Source organism: Coregonus clupeaformis, unplaced genomic scaffold (genome assembly GCF_020615455.1).
Source record: "Coregonus clupeaformis isolate EN_2021a unplaced genomic scaffold, ASM2061545v1 scaf0678, whole genome shotgun sequence".
NCBI classification, from domain to species: domain Eukaryota; kingdom Metazoa; phylum Chordata; class Actinopteri; order Salmoniformes; family Salmonidae; genus Coregonus; species Coregonus clupeaformis.
Genome location: NW_025534133.1, coordinates 6,305 through 27,059, shown reverse-complemented (window position 1 = coordinate 27,059; position 20,755 = coordinate 6,305). Strand labels below are relative to the sequence as shown.

The 20,755-nt window shown below is 43.7% G+C and overlaps 1 protein-coding gene across 1 annotated transcript; it reads left to right on the top strand.

Annotated features, from left to right (window-relative positions):
* The first annotated feature begins 696 nt into the window (after nt 1–696).
* LOC121562666 (zinc finger protein 501-like) lies at nt 697–20,460 on the top strand. Its single transcript, XM_045216316.1, has 3 exons — nt 697–795; nt 15,513–15,540; nt 19,052–20,460. The coding sequence occupies exons 1-3, from the start codon at nt 697–699 to the stop codon at nt 20,269–20,271; spliced, it is 1,347 nt and encodes a 448-aa protein (XP_045072251.1). The 3' UTR covers nt 20,272–20,460.
* Nucleotides 20,461–20,755: the final 295 nt, after the last annotated feature.

The window sequence follows — 20,755 nt, the reverse complement described above, 5'->3', positions numbered from 1 at the left end:
TACATGTAGGAGCATTATACACCTAGGTGCTGATTTGGATATTATCGGTTTGTTTGAAATTGCCTTAAATGCAGATGTGTTGTAGATGTATAAATTGTAAGGGGAAAAGTATAAACTTGTTTGACTTTAAATTGTCACTCATTAAATCAATCAACACATGCTTCTCTTTGCACGTCTCTATGTAATATTATTATAAATGAAAGAAGTGCTGCGTTACACACTCCAGCCAGCAGATGGCGGTGTGTGTCTTTCAGGCGATGATGGCAGTGTGACGTATAATCTAGTGGACGGGACGCTTCTTTCAACAGTTAGTCAGTCACCTCGGTAGCTTGCTAGCCAACACAGCCGAAACCCTGAAGCTCTGTAGACGCTTTCGGTGTATATTTCCCTCTGTATTTTCAAATATACTTATTTCGTATAGCTAGTTGCACCCTTTAATTTCATATTTATGTTGTTAATCAGGTTAGTAGAGAGCTGGCTTTTAAAGTTAGCTTAGAACCAGGCTAGTCGTTTATGCTAACCAACTAACTAACTAGCTAGCTAACATCCCCGACCATGAGCTCTCTAAGCTACTCTCCTCCTGCTAAAGAAGAGGAGGTCTGCTGGACGGAGAAAGAGGGTCTGTGGCTGAACGTTGTCGTGAAAGAAGAAGAAGAGCAGGATATTACAGTGAAAAGAGAGGAAGGAGCTTTCAGAATGAAAAATAAGGAAGAGGACGAGGATGTCACATTGAAAGAAGCGTTTGGAGTGAAAGAGGAAGAGGGTATAGAGACTGTCACATTGAAAGAAGAGGAGGTAGAATATTTCAGAATGGAAGCGGAGGCTATCGGTATCACATTGAAAGAAGAGGAGGAAGATGTTACAGTGAAAGAAGAGAAAGAAGCGTTTGGAGTGAAAGAGGAAGAGGGGATAGAGGCTGTAACAGTAGAAGAGGAGGAGGTAGAAGCTTTCAGAATGAAAAAGGAGGAAGAGGAGGCCATAACATTGAACGAAGAAGAGGAGGATGTTATAGTGAAAGAAGAGAAAGAACCTTTTAGAGTGAAAGAGGAAGAGGAGGCTATCTCAATAAAAGAGAAGGAGGAAGACGTTTTAGGAGTGAAAGAGGAGGAAGAGGAGACTGAAGATCTGATTAACACCAGTGAGTACTGTCTTAAAAGCAGGGTCACAAACTGCACTTGTTGAAATAATGTATCGTTTTAATATATGGCTCTGGGCCTAGCCATTGATTCTCGGAGAATATAACTTATAAATATCCTCAAAACATGGAGGTACTTCCATTAGGCTGAACCTGAGACATGAGACTGTTATGAAAAGCGCTATAGAAATGTAATACATTATTATTATGCAGAGTTGGGCCAACTTTCAGAACGTTCCATATTGTTCAGATTCTAGACGTTCAGTTTAAATATTCCCCATGTATTGTTAATGGGGCGCAAACATGGCTGCCATAATTTCATGTAAATGCACCATAATGCAGAAACCTTAATGGCCCAACTCTCTAAATACATGTCTCTGACCTGAACCGGGTTGAACCGGGTTAAGGACTGAAGCGGGTTGAACCGGGTTAAGGACTGAACCGGGTTGTACAGGGTTAAGGACTGAACCGGGTTTACAGCACTACACTGAGTATACCAAACACTACAGCACTACACTGAGTATACCAAACACTACAGCACTACACTGAGTATACCAAACACTACAGCACTACACTGGGTATACCAAACACTACAGCACTACACTGAGTATACCAAACACTACAGCACTACACTGAGTATACCAAACACTACAGCACTACACTGGGTATACCAAACACTACAGCACTACACTGAGTATACCAAACACTACAACACTACACTGGGTATACCAAACACTACAGCACTACACTGAGTATACCAAACACTACAACACTACACTGAGTATACCAAACACTACAGCACTACACTGGGTATACCAAACACTACAGCACTACACTGGGTATACCAAACACTACACTGAGTATACCGAACCCTACAGCACTACACTGAGTATACCAAACACTACAGCACTACACTGAGTATACCAAACACTACAGCACTACACTGAGTATACCAAACACTACAGCACTACACTGAGTATACCAAACACTACAGCACTACACTGAGTATACCAAACACTACAGCACTACACTGAGTATACCAAACACTACAGCACTACACTGGGTATACCTAACACTACAGCACTACACTGGGTATACCACACACTACACTAAGTATACCAAACACTACAGCACTACACTGAGTATACCAAACACTACAACACTACACTGAGTATACCAAACACTACAGCACTACACTGGGTATACCAAACACTACAGCACTACACTGGGTATACCAAACACTACACTGAGTATACCGAACCCTACAGCACTACACTGAGTATACCAAACACTACAGCACTACACTGAGTATACCAAACACTACAGCACTACACTGAGTATACCAAACACTACAGCACTACACTGGGTATACCAAACACTACACTGAGTATACCAAACACTACAGCACTACACTGAGTATACCAAACACTACAGCACTACACTGGGTATACCAAACACTACAGCACTACACTGGGTATACCAAACACTACACTGGGTATACCAAACCCTACAGCACTACACTGGGTATACCAAACACTACACTGAGTATACCAAACACTACAGCACTACACTGAGTATACCAAACACTACAGCACTACACTGAGTGTACCAAACACTACAGCACTACACTGAGTATACCACACACTACAGCACTACACTGAGTATACCAAACACTACAGCACTACACTGAGTATACCAAACACTACAGCACTACACTGGGTATACCAAACACTACAGCACTACACTGAGTATACCAAACACTACAGCACTACACTGAGTATACCACACACTACAGCACTACACTGAGTATACCAAACACTACAGCACTACACTGAGTATACCAAACACTACAGCACTACACTGAGTATACCAAACACTACAGCACTACACTGGGTATACCAAACACTACAGCACTACACTGAGTATACCAAACACTACAGCACTACACTGAGTATACCAAACACTACAGCACTACACTGGGTGTACCAAACACTACAGCACTACACTGGGTATACCAAACACTACAGTACTACACTGAGTATACCAAACACTACAGCACTACACTGAGTATACCAAACACTACAGCACTACACTGAGTATACCAAACACTACAGCACTACACTGAGTATACCAAACACTACAGCACTACACTGAGTATACCAAACACTACAGCACTACACTGAGTATACCAAACACTACAGCACTACACTGAGTATACCAAACACTACAGCACTACACTGAGTATACCAAACACTACAGCACTACACTGAGTATACCAAACACTACAGCACTACACTGAGTATACCAAACACTACAGCACTACACTGAGTATACCAAACACGACAGCACTACACTGGGTATACCAAACACTACAGCACTACACTGTGTATACCAAACACGACAGCACTACACTGGGTATACCAAACACTACACTGAGTATACCGAACCCTACAGCACTACACTGGGTATACCAAACCCTACAGCACTACACTGGGTATACCAAACACTACAGCACTACACTGGGTATACCAAACACTACAGCACTACACTGAGTATACCAAACACTACAGCACTACACTGGGTATACCAAACACTACAGCACTACACTGAGTATACCAAACACTACACTGAGTATACCGAACCCTACAGCACTACACTGAGTATACCAAACACTACACTGAGTATACCGAACCCTACAGCACTACACTGGGTATACCAAACACTACAGCACTACACTGGGTATACCAAACACTACAGCACTACACTGAGTATACCAAACACTACAGCACTACACTGAGTATACCAAACACTACAGCACTACACTGAGTATACCAAACACTACAGCACTACACTGAGTATACCAAACACTACAGCACTACACTGAGTATACCAAACACTACAGCACTACACTGAGTATACCAAACACTACAGCACTACACTGAGTATACCAAACACTACAGCACTACACTGAGTATACCAAACACTACAGCACTACACTGAGTATACCAAACACTACAGCACTACACTGAGTATACTAAACACTACAGCACTACACTGAGTATACCAAACACGACAGCACTACACTGGGTATACCAAACACTACAGCACTACACTGTGTATACCAAACACGACAGCACTACACTGGGTATACCAAACACTACACTGAGTATACCGAACCCTACAGCACTACACTGGGTATACCAAACCCTACAGCACTACACTGGGTATACCAAACACTACAGCACTACACTGGGTATACCAAACACTACAGCACTACACTGAGTATACCAAACACTACAGCACTACACTGAGTATACCAAACACTACAGCACTACACTGGGTATACCAAACACTACAGCACTACACTGGGTATACCAAACACTACAGCACTACACTGAGTATACCAAACACTACAGCACTACACTGGGTATACCAAACACTACAGCACTACACTGAGTATACCAAACACTACACTGAGTATACCGAACCCTACAGCACTACACTGAGTATACCAAACACTACACTGAGTATACCGAACCCTACAGCACTACACTGGGTATACCAAACCCTACAGCACTACACTGGGTATACCAAACACTACAGCACTACACTGGGTATACCAAACCCTACAGCACTACACTGGGTATACCAAACACTACACTGGGTATACCAAACACTACAGCACTACACTGAGTATACCAAACACTACAGCACTACACTGAGTATACCACACACTACAGCACTACACTGAGTATACCAAACACTACAGCACTACACTGAGTATACCAAACACTACAGCACTACACTGAGTATACCACACACTACAGCACTACACTGAGTATACCAAACACTACAGCACTACACTGAGTATACCAAACACTACAGCACTACACTGGGTATACCAAACACTACAGCACTACACTGAGTATACCAAACACTACAGCACTACACTGAGTATACCAAACACTACAGCACTACACTGAGTATACCAAACACTACAGCACTACACTGGGTATACCAAACACTACAGCACTACACTGGGTATACCAAACACTACAGCACTACACTGAGTATACCAAACACTACAGCACTACACTGAGTATACCAAACACTACAGCACTACACTGAGTATACCAAACACTACAGCACTACACTGAGTATACCAAACACTACAGCACTACACTGAGTATACCAAACACTACAGCACTACACTGAGTATACCAAACACTACAGCACTACACTGAGTATACCAAACACTACAGCACTACACTGAGTATACCAAACACTACAGCACTACACTGAGTATACCAAACATTAGGAATAGCACTATATGGAACTTTCCTTTAATAAAAAGTTGTGCTTCATCTCTAAGACTCCCTTAGACCTTTGATGATGGTGCAGCTTTGACCTTATGCTCTGTTTCCAGTCTGAGCCTCGCAGCATCGTGTTGCAGAGGCAGTTGCAGTGCGTTCTGTGTGGTGCATATGTTGGATTTATCGAAGGTATGTGTCAATCTGTATGTATAGACGGCTTGACAGAAATAGTAGCAGAAGGTGAATGTTGAACTTTTGTTGCGTACATATCCAAATGATGCTGCGTAGCATTTTGCGCAATGATGCTGTAGCTGTGATTGAGGCGTAATTATTGGAGGTCTGCATTGACAGATCTCACAGCACATTGGAGTGTAATTATTGGAGGTCTGTATTGACAGATCTCACAGCACATTGGAGTGTAATTATTGGAGTTCTGCAACTGACAGGCAGAAGCGGTCTTCAGTCACGAGATGCGTTTTTTTTAGATCAAAGCAGGCTAGCAGCGTGTTCACATTTGTTGAGATTCATTGCTAGTTAGTGAGTTATTTGCCCAGTTCCAGCTCATTTTTGGTCAGCAATGACCATCCTTGAAAAGTTGGTGTCCATCACCTGTTTGTGTGTGCCAGTGGGCTGTTGCCAGTGGCTGTTGCCAGAGGGCTGTTGCCAGTGGCTGTTGCCAGTGGGCTGTTGCCAGTGGGCTGTTGCCAGAGGGCTGTTGCCTGTTGGCTGTTGCCTGTGGGCTGTTGTCAGAGGGCTGTTGCCAGTGGGCTGTTGCCTGTTGGCTGTTGCCTGTGGGCTGTTGCCAGTGGGCTGTTGCCAGTGGGCTGTTGCCAGTGGGCTGTTGCCAGTGGGCTGTTGCCAGAGGGCTGTTGCCTGTTGGCTGTTGCCTGTGGGCTGTTGTCAGAGGGCTGTTGCCAGTGGGCTGTTGCCTGTTGGCTGTTGCCTGTGGGCTGTTGTCAGAGGGCTGTTGCCAGTGGGCTGTTGCCTGTTGGCTGTTCAATCAATTTTCAATCAATTTTATTTTATATAGCCCTTCTTACATCAGCTAATATCTCGAAGTGCTGTACAGAAACCCAGCCTAAAACCCCAAACAGCTAGTAATGCAGGTGTAGAAGCACGGTGGCTAGGAAAAACTCCCTAGAAAGGCGAAAGCCTAGGAAGAAACCTAGAGAGGAACCAGGCTATGAGGGGTGGCCAGTCCTCTTCTGGCTGTGCCGGGTGGAGATTATAACAGAACCATGCCAAGATGTTCAAAAATGTTCATAAGTGACAAGCATGGTCAAATAATAATCAGGAATAAATCTCAGTTGGCTTTTCATAGCCGATCATTAAGAGTTGAAAACAGCAGGTCTGGGACAGGTAGGGGTTCCATAACCGCAGGCAGAACAGTTGAAACTGGAATAGCAGCAAGGCCAGGCGGACTGGGGACAGCATGGAGTCACCACGGCCGGTAGTCCCGACGTATGGTCCTAGGGCTCAGGTCTCTCAGTTGGCTTTTCATAGCCGATCATTAAAGAGTTGAAAACAGCAGGTCTGGGACAGGTAGGGGTTTCGTAGCCGCAGGCAGAACAGTTGAAACTGGAATAGCAGCAAGGCCAGGCGGACTGGGGACAGCAAGGTGTCATCATGCCCGGTAGTCCTGACGTATGGTCCTAGGGCTCAGGTTCTCAGAGAGAAAGAGAGAACGAGAGAATTAGAGAGAGCATACTTAAATTCACACAGGACACTGGATAAGACAGGAGAAGTACTCCAGGTATAACCAACTAACCCCAGCCCCCCGACACATAAACTACTGCAGCATAAATACTGGAGGCTGAGACAGGAGCGGTCCGGAGAAACTGTGGCCCCATCCGAAGAAACCCCGGACAGGGCCAAACAGGAAGGATATAACCCCACCCACTCCGCCAAAGCACAGCCCCCGCACCACTAGAGGGATATCCCCAACCACCAACTTACAATCCTGAGACAAGGCCGAGTATAGCCCACAGAGGTCTCCACCACAGCACAAACCAAGGGGGGGGCGCCAACCCAGACAGGAAGATCACGTCAGCCTGTGGGCTGTTGTCAGAGGGCTGTTGCCAGAGGGCTGTTGTCAGAGGGCTGTTGCCAGAGGGCTGTTGTCAGTGGGCTGTTGCCAGGGGGCTGTTGCCAGTGGGCTGTTGCCAGTGGGCTGTTGCCAGGGGGCTGTTGCCAGTGGGCTGTTGCCAGAGGGCTGTTGCCAGAGGGCTGTTGCCAGAGGGCTGTTGCCAGTGGGCTGTTGCCAGGGGGCTGTTGCCAGGGGGCTGTTGCCAGAGGGGAGAGAGAAAGACATTCCACAGGGTTTCTGGGATGATGGTGTTAATGTGAGCCATGACCAGCCTTTCAAAGCACTTCAGTGCTACGGATTGGTAGTCATTTAGGCAGGTTACCTTGGTGTTCTTGGGCACAGGGACTATGGTGGTCTGCTTGAAATATGTAGGTATTACAGACTCGGTCAAGGACAGCTTGAAAATGTCAGTGAAGATACTTACCAGTTGATCAGCGCATGCTCTGAGTACACGTCCTGGTGATCCGTCTGGCCCTGCGGCCTTGTGAATGTTGACCTGTTTAAAGGTCTTACTCACATCGGCTACGGAGAACGTGATCACACAGTCGTCCGGAACAGTTGGTGCTCTCATGATGATTCAGTGTTGCTTGCCTCGAAGTGCGCATTGAAGTAATTTAACTCGTCTGGTAGGCTCATGTCACTGGGCAGCTCGCGGCTGTGCTTACCTTTGTAGTCTGTAATAGTTTTCAAGCCCTGCCACATCCGACGAGCATCAGAGCCGGTGTAGTAGGATTCAATCTTAGTCCTGTATTGACTCTTTGCCTGTTTGATGATTCGTCAGAGGGCATAGAGGGATTTCTTTTAAGCGTCCGGGTTAGAGTCCCGCTCCTTGAAAGCGGCAGCTCTACCCTTTTAGCTCAGTGCGGATGTTGCCTGTAATCCATGGCTTCTGGTTGGGTTATTTAAGTACATTCGCTGTGGGGACAACGTCATCGATGCACTTATTGATGACTGATTAAACCTCATAGGAAGACAGTTTAATCATGTGGAGCTTTCATTCAGGTTTCTCTGTTTAACCAAATACTTTGTTTGTCTTTGTCTTTGGCAGGAGAGGGACCAGACTCTCACTCTGACAGCGGGAAGAGTCCTTCAGGGGAACCAGACCCAGAGACGGCCAAACCAGCAGGACCACACCACTGCTCCCAGTGTGGAAAGAGTTTTACCCTGTTAGGGAACCTGAAAAGGCATGAGAGAACACACACAGGAGAGAAGTGTTTCCAATGTTCCCAGTGTGGAAAGAGTTTTACACGGTTAGGGAACCTGAATATGCATGACAGAACACACACAGGAGAGAAACCTTTCAAATGCTCCCAGTGTGGAAAGGGTTTTACAGGGTTAGGGCATCTGAAGGAACATAAAAGAATACACACAGGAGAGAAACCTTTCCAATGCTCCCAGTGTGGAAAGGGTTTTACCTTGTTAGGCAACCTGAATATGCATGAAAGAACACACACAGGAGAGAAGCCTTTCCGATGCTCCCTGTGTGGAAAGGGTTTTACACAGTTAGGGAACCTGAAGGAGCATGAAAGGACACACAGAGGGGAGACATCTTACCATTGCTCTCTGTGTGGAAAGGATTTTGCCAAGTTAGGGTCCCTAAAGGAACATAAAAGAATACACACAGGAGAGAAGCCTTTCCAATGCTCCCAGTGTGGAAAGAGTTTTACACGGTTAGGGCATCTGAAGGAACATCAAAGTATACACACAGGAGAGAAACCTTTCCAATGTTCCCAGTGTGGAAAGGGTTTGACACGGTTAGGGAACCTGAAAAGGCATGAGAGAATACATAGTCTTTCCAATGCGCCCAGTGTGTAGCAGGAACCGGTTCAGAGAACAGAACCAAAAACTGGTAAAGAACAAAACATTTTGAGGAACAGAAACAGAACCGGGAAAGAAAATGATCTCTACTGTTCCGGAACAGAACCGTTCTTTTAATAGCATTGGAAATGGTTAACTTTCTTTTAAAGTAACCGCCCAGTGAAAATCGCACTTTAAAAGTTAATATTCTCTTAACTCATATTAAAATGTTGTTGACTTGTCCTATACTTGTATTTGTGGCCAAAGCATAAATGTAATTTTAAAAAACATTCCGTTTTTTGGGTAGCCCACACCATAACAACACAGAAAAGCTGCTTTTTGACATACTTAATTAAAAAGAATTGGAAGTAAAACGATTTAACTCACATTGTAATTAATTATAGCTCATGTTTCATAGAAATCTGGAAACACTGGGCATTTACTTTAAATTCCTGCCTTTTTTTTTTCAGTCCCACAAAAAAACGCCAGCAAAGCACTTTATGAAAAGCCTGCCTGCCCCTCCCCTCAGAAGCTACTTGCTCTCTCCCCTCTGTCGCGTCTCGCGCCCTTACACTTGTCTGTCCATCAAGCATGTAAACGACTAGCTTGCCCGCTCCATAGCAAGCTGCTCTATCCACACTGATTGGTAAAGTCATTTAATTAGCTAAATGTTTTTTTAAAAAGAGTTGCTTTCACAGGTTAAGAAAGGAACGATATGTACCGGTACCTTATTTGGGTTTGAACCGGTTCAGAACTTTATTTTGCTGGTCTGAACCAATGACGTATATAAACCCTGGATTACTGATGCTATGTAGTGTTATTTGGGGTTTGAACCGGTTCAGAACTTTATTTTGCTGGTCGGAACCAATGACGTACAGTGGGGGAAAAAAGTATTTAGTCAGCCACCAATTGTGCAAGTTCTCCCACTTAAAAAGAGGAGAGAGGCCTGTAATTTTCATCATAGGTACACGTCAACTATGACAGACAAAATGAGGAAAAAAAATCCAGAAAATCACATTGTAGGATTTTTTTATGAATTTATTTGCAAATTATGGTGGAAAATAAGTATTTGGTCACCTACAAACAAGCAAGATTTCTGGCTCTCACAGACCTGTAACTTCTTCTTTAAGAGGCTCCTCTGTCCTCCACTCGTTACCTGTATTAATGGCACCTGTTTGAACTTGTTATCAGTATAAAAGACACCTGTCCACAACCTCAAACAGTCACACTCCAAACTCCACTATGGCCAAGACCAAAGAGCTGTCAAAGGACACCAGAAACAAAATTGTAGACCTGCACCAGGCTGGGAAGACTGAATATGCAATAGGTAAGCAGCTTGGTTTGAAGAAATCAACTGTGGGAGCAATTATTAGGAAATGGAAGACATACAAGACCACTGATAATCTCCCTCGATCTTGGGCTCCACGCAAGATCTCACCCCGTGGGGTCAAAATGATCACAAGAACAGTGAGCAAAAATCCCAGAACCACACGTGGGGACCTAGTGAATGACCTGCAGAGAGCTGGGACCAAAGTAACAAAGCCTACCATCAGTAACACACTACGCCGCCAGGGACTCAAATCCTGCAGTACCAGACGTGTCCCCCTGCTTAAGCCAGTACATGTCCAGGCCCGTCTGAAGTTTGCTAGAGTGCATTTGGATGATCCAGAAGAGGATTGGGAGAATGTCATATGGTCAGATGAAACCAAAATATAACTTTTTGGTAAAAACTCAACTTGTCGTGTTTGGAGGACAAATAATGCTGAGTTGCATCCAAAGAACACCATACCTACTGTGAAGCATGGGGGTGGAAACATCATGCTTTGGGGCTGTTTTTTCTGCAAAGGGACCAGGACGACTGATCCGTGTAAAGGAAAGAATGAATGGGGCCATGTATCGTGAGATTTTGAGTGAAAACCTCCTTCCATCAGCAAGGGCATTGAAGATGAAACGTGGCTGGGTCTTTCAGCATGACAATGATCCCAAATACACCGCCCGGGCAACGAAGGAGTGGCTTCGTAAGAAGCATTTCAAGGTCCTGGAGTGGCCTAGCCAGTCTCCAGATCTCAACCCCATAGAAAATCTTTGGAGGGAGTTGAAAGTCTGTTGCCCAGCGACAGCCCCAAAACATCACTGCTCTAGAGGAGATCTGCATGGAGGAATGGGCCAAAATACCAGCAACAGTGTGTGAAAACCTTGTGAAAACTTACAGAAAACGTTTGACCTGTGTCATTGCCAACAAAGGGTATATAACAAAGTATTGAGAAACTTTTGTTATTGACCAAATACTTATTTTCCACCATAATTTGCAAATAAATTCATAAAAAAACCTACAATGTGATTTTCGGGATTTTTCTTTCTCATTTTGTCTGTCATAGTTGACGTGTACCTATAATGAAAATTACAGGCCTCTCTCATCTTTGTAAGTGGGAGAACTTGCACAATTGGTGGCTGACTAAATACTTTTTTCCCCCACTGTATATAAACCCTGGATTACTGATGCTATGTAGTGTTATTTGGGGTTTGAACCGGTTCAGAACTTTATTTTGCTGGTCGGAACCAATGACGTATATAAACATTTACATTTACATTTTAGTCATTTAGCAGACGCTCTTATCCAGAGCGACTTACAGGAGCAATTAGGGTTAAGTGCCTTGCTCAAGGGCACATCGACAGATTTTTCACCTAGTCGGCTCGGTAAACCCTGGATTACTGATGCTATGTAGTGTTATTTGGGGTTTGAACCGGTTCAGAACTTTATTTTGCTGGTAGGAACCAATGACGTATATAAACCCTGGATTGCTGATGCTATGAGAGGCTTTGAAGCCACCAGTCGGCCATATTGGCACTCCCCAGTAGGAGCAGTCCTCCATTGGAATGAATGGAATTCAACAGTATTTCAATTAAATGTTTCAAGGACAAAATTACAAGTATTTAAGTCTTTTTTGTAGTGGGAACAGTAACATTAGTACGCTCTAAAAAAAAAAAAAAAAAGACTTCAAGGAAAATGCTTTTATATTGAGTTGCACCCCCTTTTGCCCTCAGGACAGCCTCAATTCGTCGGGAAATGGACTCTACAAGGTGTCGAAAGCATTCCACAGGGATGTTGGCCCATGTTGATACACATGTTGAGCGTGAAAAAACCCAGCTGCGTTGCAGTTCTTGACACAAACCGGTGCACCTGGCACCTACTACCATACCCCGTTCAGAGGCACTTAAATATTTTGTCTTGCCCATTCACCCTCTGAATGGCACACATACACAATCCATGTCTCCATTGTCTCAAGGCTTAAAAATCCTTCTTTAACCTGTCTCCTCCCCTTCATCTGCACTGATTTGAAGTGGATTTAACAAGTGACATCAATAAGGATCATAGCTTTCACATGGATTCACCTGGTCAGTCTATTTAATGGATAGAGGTGTTCTTAAAGTTTTGTACACTCAGTGTATATATATACAGTACATATATATATTTTATAGAATTTAAAAGTATGTATTAATTTGTCTGTAATAGGATAAACGTTTCACCTGGTCAGTCCATTTAATGGGAAGAGGTGTTTCTTAAAGTTTTGTACACTCAGTATATATACAGTACATATTAGAATGTAAAAGTATGTATTAATTTGTCTGTAATAGGATAAACGTGTCAAATGAATGTAGACATTAATCAATTATTTTCCTGAGTGGTGCAGTGGTCTAAGGCAATGCATCGCAGTGCTAACTGTGCCACTAGATCCTGGTTCGAATCCAGGCTCTGTCGCAGCCGGCCGTGACCGGGAGACTCATGGGCGGCGCACAATTGGCCCAGCGTCGTCCAGGGTAGGGGAGGGAATGGCCGGCAGGGATGTAGCTCAGTTGATAGAGCATGGCGTTTGCAACGCCAGGGTTGTGGGTTCGATTCCCACGGGGGACCAGTATAAAAAAATATGTATTCACTAACTGTAAGTCGCTCTGGATAAGAGCGTCTGCTAAATGACTAAAATGTAAATGTATTTTCTATAGCTTCCATTGGGTACCAAGGTGGTGGCTGCATTACAGCGCCCCCTTTCTGTCATCCAGGGTTACATATATCATACACATAATTGGTCGGAAACAGAAGAATGGAACGAAAAAAATTTGTGGTTCTATTCAGACCGAAACGATTGGAAAATCATTTTGTTTCCAACCCCCCTGGGGGTGTATTCATTCCACCGATTCTGTTGCAAAACGTTTTCTTAAACGGAAACAAAACGGGGAGGGACTTTTATCCCAGGACAGAGGACCTGGAATTAGAGAATAAGAGAGGCTGTGTTCTGACTTATGTTTTCGTCTGAGAATTTGCATTTTTGTTTATGCCACGTAAAATCGTGTTTGTATGAAATCTTACTCTAAAATAGGCCTACTTTAGCTCTTTCCTCTCAAGACAAGGTCATGTCTAAAATCAGATTAACATTTTAAAATGGGTATTTCTATTTCGATTATGGATTTAATACAAGTCTGAACCCTTAGATGTTCATTATATGATTTTGATATAGAATGGGACTAGAACGGGGCTAGAACAGGGCTAGAACGCGTAGCCTATTGCTTTATTCTAACTTTGAAACCTCATGAATTTAGTCGTTTTGTTTCATTGAGTTAATTTGTGTTCTAGTCTTCGAGCTAAAAGGTGTGTGAAAATATAATGATGTTGTTATGACGACGTAGGGAAGTTGTTGACATGAAGAACATTCACCAGCTACCTCATCAGTGTTCCCAACCATGTCAGAGAAAACACATGGTGCTGATTTGTAAAAAGCATTTGATTAATTCAACATATTTTGGTCTGAATATAAATAAAGTGTGGAACACCACTAGTAGACATTCATTATATACATCTATGTGTTGTTACATGTAGGAGCAGTATAGACCTAGTCTGTTCATTATATACATCTATATGATGTATTGTTACACCATGTAGGAGCAGTATAGACCTAGTCTGTTCATTATATACATCTACATTTATGTATTGTTACACCATGTAGGAGCAGTATAGACCTAGTCTGTTCATTATATACATCTATATGATGTATTGTAACACCATGTAGGAGCAGTATAGACCTAGTCTGTTCATTATATACATCTATATGATGTATTGTTACACCATGTAGGAGCAGTATAGATCTAGTCTGTTCATTATATACATCTACATGATGTATTGTTACACCATGTAGGAGCAACATGTTAGATAGTTACTTATTTAGATTTTGTTTGACTTAATGAAACTGCCTTAAATGCGGATGTGCTGTAGTATAAATTTTTTAAATTTGAACTCGTTAAAAATCTGCACTAATCAATCAACACATTCCTGTCTTTGTACGTCTCAATATAATAGTATTATTTAATTATATACATTAAAAATAAACTTTGAAAATAAAATATTTTCCTCAACCGCGATACCCACTCCAGTCAGCAGATGGCGATGTGTGTCTTTCAGGCGATGCTGAAAGCGTGACGTATAATCTAGTGGACGGGAGGCAACAGTCAACCACCTCCGTAGCTGATTAGCCAACAGCCGAAAGATTCAAGCACTAGACGCTTTCGGTGTATATTAGCTACTGTGTTTTAAACACACTTCGGACGTATCTACTTGTTAACCTATTTAATTTAATATTAAGTTGTTATTAGTCAGCTAGCTGGCTTGTTAAGTTAGCACTAGCCTAGCTAGCTAACATCCCCGACCATGAGCTCACTAAGCTACTCTCCTCCTGCTAAAGAAGAGGAGGTCTGCTGGACGGAGAAAGAAGCTCTAGTGAAAGAGGAGGAGGAAGAGGAGGATGTTACAATACAAAAACAAGTAGAGGGTGAAGCTGTTACCGTGAAAGAAGAAGAGAAAGACGTTACAGTGAAAGAAGAGGAAGACGCGTTCAGAGTGAAAGAGGAGGAGGATGTTACAGTGAAAGAAGAGGAAGACGCGTTCAGAGTGAAAGAGGAGGAGGATGTTACAGTGAAAGAAGAGGAAGACGCGTTCAGAGTGAAAGAGGAGGAGGATGTTACAGTGAAAGAAGAGGAAGACGCGTTCAGAGTGAAAGAGGAGGAGGATGTTACAGTGAAAGAAGAGGAAGACGCGTTCAGAGTGAAAGAGGAGGAGGAAGAGATAGAGGAGGATGTAGGTTTTGGAGTGAAGAAGGAGGGAGAGATTACTGTCACGTTGAAAGATGAAGAGGAGGAGATAGGAGATCTGATTAACACCAGTAAGTACCGCCTTAAATGTGTTTTTCACTTTGGATATTTGGAGTTCGCTTGTCAATTCAATGGAGAGAGATGCTATGCTACTAGCATCATGTTATGAATTTGCAAAGCCATCTCCTATAGTGTTTTTTCTCAAAGTTGTCGGTATGTCACGTGTCCTACTTATCAGTACACTCAGAACAACTTAAGCATTACGAAACTTCTATTCGATCAAGTATGAATTACTTAAAAATCATACAATGTGATTTTCTGGATTTTTGTTTTAGATTCCGTCTCTCACAGTTGAAGTGTACCTATGATAAAAATGACAGACCTCTACATGCTTTGTAAGTAGGAAAACCTGCAAAATCGGCAGTGTATCAAATACTTGTTCTCCCCACTGTATATATACAGTACCAGTGAAAAATTTGGTACAAAGGGTGGCTACTTTGAGATTCTTCAAAGTAGCCACCCTTTGCCTTGACGACAGCTTTGCACACGCTTGGCATACTCTCAACCAGCTTCATGAGGTAGTCACCTGGAATGCATTTCAATTAACAGGTGTGCCTTGTTAAAAGTTAATTTGTGGAATTTCTTTCCTTGACTTCCACATTTTTGTTACGTTACAGCCTTATTCTAAAATTGATTATATAAAAATGTTCCTCGTCAATCTACACACAATACCCCATAATGCCAAAGCAAAAACAGGTTTTTAGATTTATTTGCTAATAATCCCCAGGAATAATTCTCAGAGTAATAATGTTACTATATAATGTTATAATGTATAATATAATATAATAATATGATGTAATATAATATAAAGATACTTGGAAAAAGAAGCTGAATAGAATGACAGAATGACAACATTAGAACTAAACAATTCAACCTCCTTCCTCCACGTGTAGCTTCGGCACATTTACTGTTTACTGAGTCGAGACAAACGGATGCTGTAAACAAATATCCAAACATGGTAAATGAGACAGTATATAAACAAAGGAATTACGTAAACCCTAATAACATTCAATAAAAGTGACTGAACGCTTGTAAGGCAAGCAAACTAGATGATCAAAACATTGGATCACATCAAATAAGCCTGAGTGGGTTCGCCTCCTCCCGAACTGTACAGGATAATACAGTTAGAACTAAACATAGTTCTGCTACGGCTTCTTACTGTTACTATTAACAAGCCACTGTTTCTGATCTATGAGTTCAAGACTTCTTGATGTGAGCCATAGCCTCATCTGGAGAGAGTCAAAAGTGTAGTCTTTTTACATCATGAGAAAGCCACAGGTGGGCCGGGAATCGCAGTGCGTACTTCACACCTGGATGGTCGCGTAGCTGTCGTTTGGCCTGCCCGAAAGCTGAGCGCTGCCTGGACACAGTGGGGGGAGTAGTCCTGGTAGATAGAGAAGCTCTGTCCTTGTGTTGTAGTGGTAAAGCTGAGCGCTGCCTGGACACAGTGGGGGGAGTAGTCCTGGTAGATAGAGAAGCTCTGTCCTTGTGTTGTAGTGGTAAAGCTGAGCGCTGCCTGGACACAGTGGGGGGAGTAGTCCTGGTAGATAGAGAAGCTCTGTCCTTGAAAGCTCAGAGTGGTATTGCGGGCTCAGAGAATCGACATCTTCTCATGGAAAAAGTGCTGAATGATGTCACGGGGGCCTCTCACTGTCCTGTGGCCTTGGGCGCAGTGACCGGTGGGCACGATCAATCAGGGGCTTCTCATCCATGGCGAGAACTGGACAACACCCTGGACAACACCCTGTCGTTCTCCGCTAACATCAAGGCGGTGACCCGATCCTGTAGGTTCATGCTCTACAACATTCGGAGAGTACGACCCTGCCTTACACAGGAAGCGGCACAGGTCCTAATCCAGGCACTTGTCATCTCCCGTCTGGATTACTGCAACTCGCTGTTGGCTGGGCTCCCTGCCTGTGCCATTAAACCCCTACAACTCATCCAGAATGCCGCAGCCCGTCTGGTGTTCAACCTTCCCAAGTTCTCTCATGTCACCCCGCTCCTCCGCACACTCCACTGGCTTCCAGTTGAAGCTTGCATCTGCTACAAGACCATGGTGCTTGCCTACGGAGCTGTGAGGGGAACGGCACCTCCGTACCTTCAGGCTCTGATCAGTCCCTACACCCAAACAAGGGCATTGCGTTCATCCACCTCTGGCCTGCTGAATCCCCTACCTCTGCTGAAGCACAGTTCCCGCTCAGCCCAGTCAAAACTGTTCGCTGCTCTGGCACCCCAATGGTGGAACAAGCTCCCTCACGACGCCAGGACAGCGGAGTCACTCACCACCTTCCGGAGACATTTGAAACCCCACCTCTTTAAGGAATACCTGGGATAGGATAATGTAATCCCTTACCCCCCAAAAAAAAAAAAAATAATAATAATAATAATAATTGTAAAGTGGTTAACCCACTGGCTATAAGGTGAATGCACCAATTTGTAAGTCGCTCTGAATAAGAGCGTCTGCTAAATGCCGTAAATGTAATGTAAATGAGAACATCCTTCAGCAGCCCGGAAACAAAATCTGTTTGCGCGAGGCATTTCCACTGACTCTGGGACCGATACCAGTCTCAGGTTATTGGGGCAAGAAAATCCCTCTAAGCTCACACAGCTCTCCTGCACCTTTTTCAGCTCTCCCAGCCAGGCGTTTCACGTCAGCCTCCAGAGAGGTAGTCAGGTCTCCCAGCCAGGCGTTTCACGTCAGCCTCCAGAGAGGTAGTCAGGTCTCCTAGCCAGGCGTTTCATGTCAGCCTCCAGAGAGGTAGTCAGGTCTCCCAGCCAGGCGTTTCACGTCAGCCTCCAGAGAAGTAGTCAGGTCGGAGTCAGGTGTAAAGGGCTGTAATCATCATGGTGTGGAACTCTGTTGTTGTTTTGAGTGATGCAATAACAGGCATTGTCGTTTCGCAGATTAGTTGAATCTGCTTTGAAAAGTACCAGAAACCTCTTTCCCACAGTGGTCTAAAGTAGTGCACTGTATAGGGAATATGATGCTTGTATTCAACTACATACATTTTCATCTTAACTTTCTCAGAGCGTAGAAGAAGAAGCCTAGAAGAAGCTTGTTGGCCTCGAATGTTCATTTTAGCGCCCCCAGACAAAACCCCACCTCTGGGCAAAGTGCGAGTCTCTGGGCTTTCAGGCTCAGGAGAGGACAGTGATGAAACTGGGTCTTGTAGGCCGGGTTTTTCCTCAGTCCTGTTTTTGTCTTTATGTTTCGTGACATTTTGAAAGCAAAGTAGTCTTGCGTACTCCAGAAAGGGATCACCAAAATAATATTTGAAAAGAAATCCGGTTTTACTGATAAATTCACATTAACTTTAAGAATACTGCGGGAGCAAACGGAAAACACACTGCGACCGAAATGTTTGATGATTGTCTAGGTTGCCTTGGTGACCACTGTTCTTCACACTGGCTATTACTTTCATGAACTCCACCCCCAAACAAGACCAAATCTGAACCAATCATAGACGTCTGGTTCACAAGTTTGGACACACAGTAACTGGATACTCTGTTTGTCTTTGGCAGGAGAGAGACCAGACTCTCCCTCTGACAGCGGGAAGAGTCCTTCAGGGGACCCAGACCAGGGTCCTTCAGGGCAATCAGACCAATCAGAGGCTCCCAAACCAGCAGGACAACATCACTGCTCCCACTGTGGAAGGAATTTTACTAAGTTAGGGAGCCTGAAGAAACATGAGAGGACACACACAGGGAAAAATACTTTCCAATGTTCCGAGTGTGGGAAAGGTTTTCTTTGGTTATATCACCTTAAAAGGCATGAGAGGACACACACAGGAGAGAAACCTTTCCAGTGTTCAGAGTGTGGAAAGAGTTTTAACGAATTAGGGTACCTGTTAATACACAAGAGAATACACTCGGGAGAGAAGCCTTACCACTGCTCCAAATGTGGAATTACTTTTACCTGGTTAGGGAGCCTGAAAACGCATGAGAGAATACACACTGGAGAAAATCCTTTCCAATGTTCCCACTGTGGAAAGAGTTTTAGCCAGTTAGGGAACCTAAATAGGCACAAGAGGACACACACAGGAGAGAAGCCTTACCAATGCTCTCAGTGTGGAAAGAGTTTTAGGGGTTTAGTGAGCCTGAAACAGCATAAGAGAATAGACACAGGAGAGAAGCCTTACCACTGTCCCCAGTGTGGAAAGAGTTTTAGATGGTTAGGCACCTTGAAAATGCACGAGAGGACACATACAGGAGAAAAGCCTTACCAATGCACCATGTGTGGAAAGAGGTTTACCCAGTTAAAGTCCATGAAATTACACGGGAGGATACATACAGGAGAGAAGCCTTACCACTGCTCCCACTGTGGAATGACTTTTACCTGGTTAATAAACATGAAAACTCATGAGAGAATACACACAGGAGAGAAGCCTTATCAATGTTCCGAGTGTGGAAAGACTTTCAGGGGTTTAGTAAACCTGAAACAGCATGAGAGAACACACCCACAAGAAAAGCCCTACCAATGCTCCCTGTGTGGAAAGAGTTTTACCAAGTTAGGGGGCCTGACTAGGCATGAGAGGACACACACAGGAGGGGATAAGACCTACCACTGCTCCCTGTGTGGAAAGACATTTAACCGGTTAAGACATCTGAATAAGCATGAAAGAATACATACACAGGAGGAGAAGACATACCACTGCTCTCACTGTGGAAAGACATTTTCCCAGTCAGAGGACCTGAAATCACATGAGAGAATAGAGAGGCTGTGTTCTGACTTATGTTTTTGACTGAGAATTTGTGTTGTTGTTGATGCCACATAAAATCATGTTGTTTAATGAAATCATTTAAAAAATCGGTTTACTTAAAAATAAAAATAAATGTATCATGTATAAATGAGATGTAAAAAATTTGGTGTATGACAGGTGTATGAAATCGAGCAATCTTCATAGAAAAACATTGGCAGTAGAATGGCCTTACTGAAGAGCTCAGTGACTTTCAATGTGGCACCGTCATAGGATGCCACCTTTCCAACAAGTCAAATTTCTGCCCTGCTGGTGCTGCCCCGGTCAACTGTAAGTGCTGTTATTGTGAAGTGGAAACGTCTAGAAGCAACAACGGCTTAGCCGCAAAATGGTAGACCACACAAGCTCACAGAACGGGACCGCTCGAATGCTGAAGGACATGAAAATCGTCTGTCCTCGGTTGCAACACTCACTACCGAGTTCCAAACTGCCTCTGGAAGCAACATCAGCACAAGAACTGTTTGTCGGG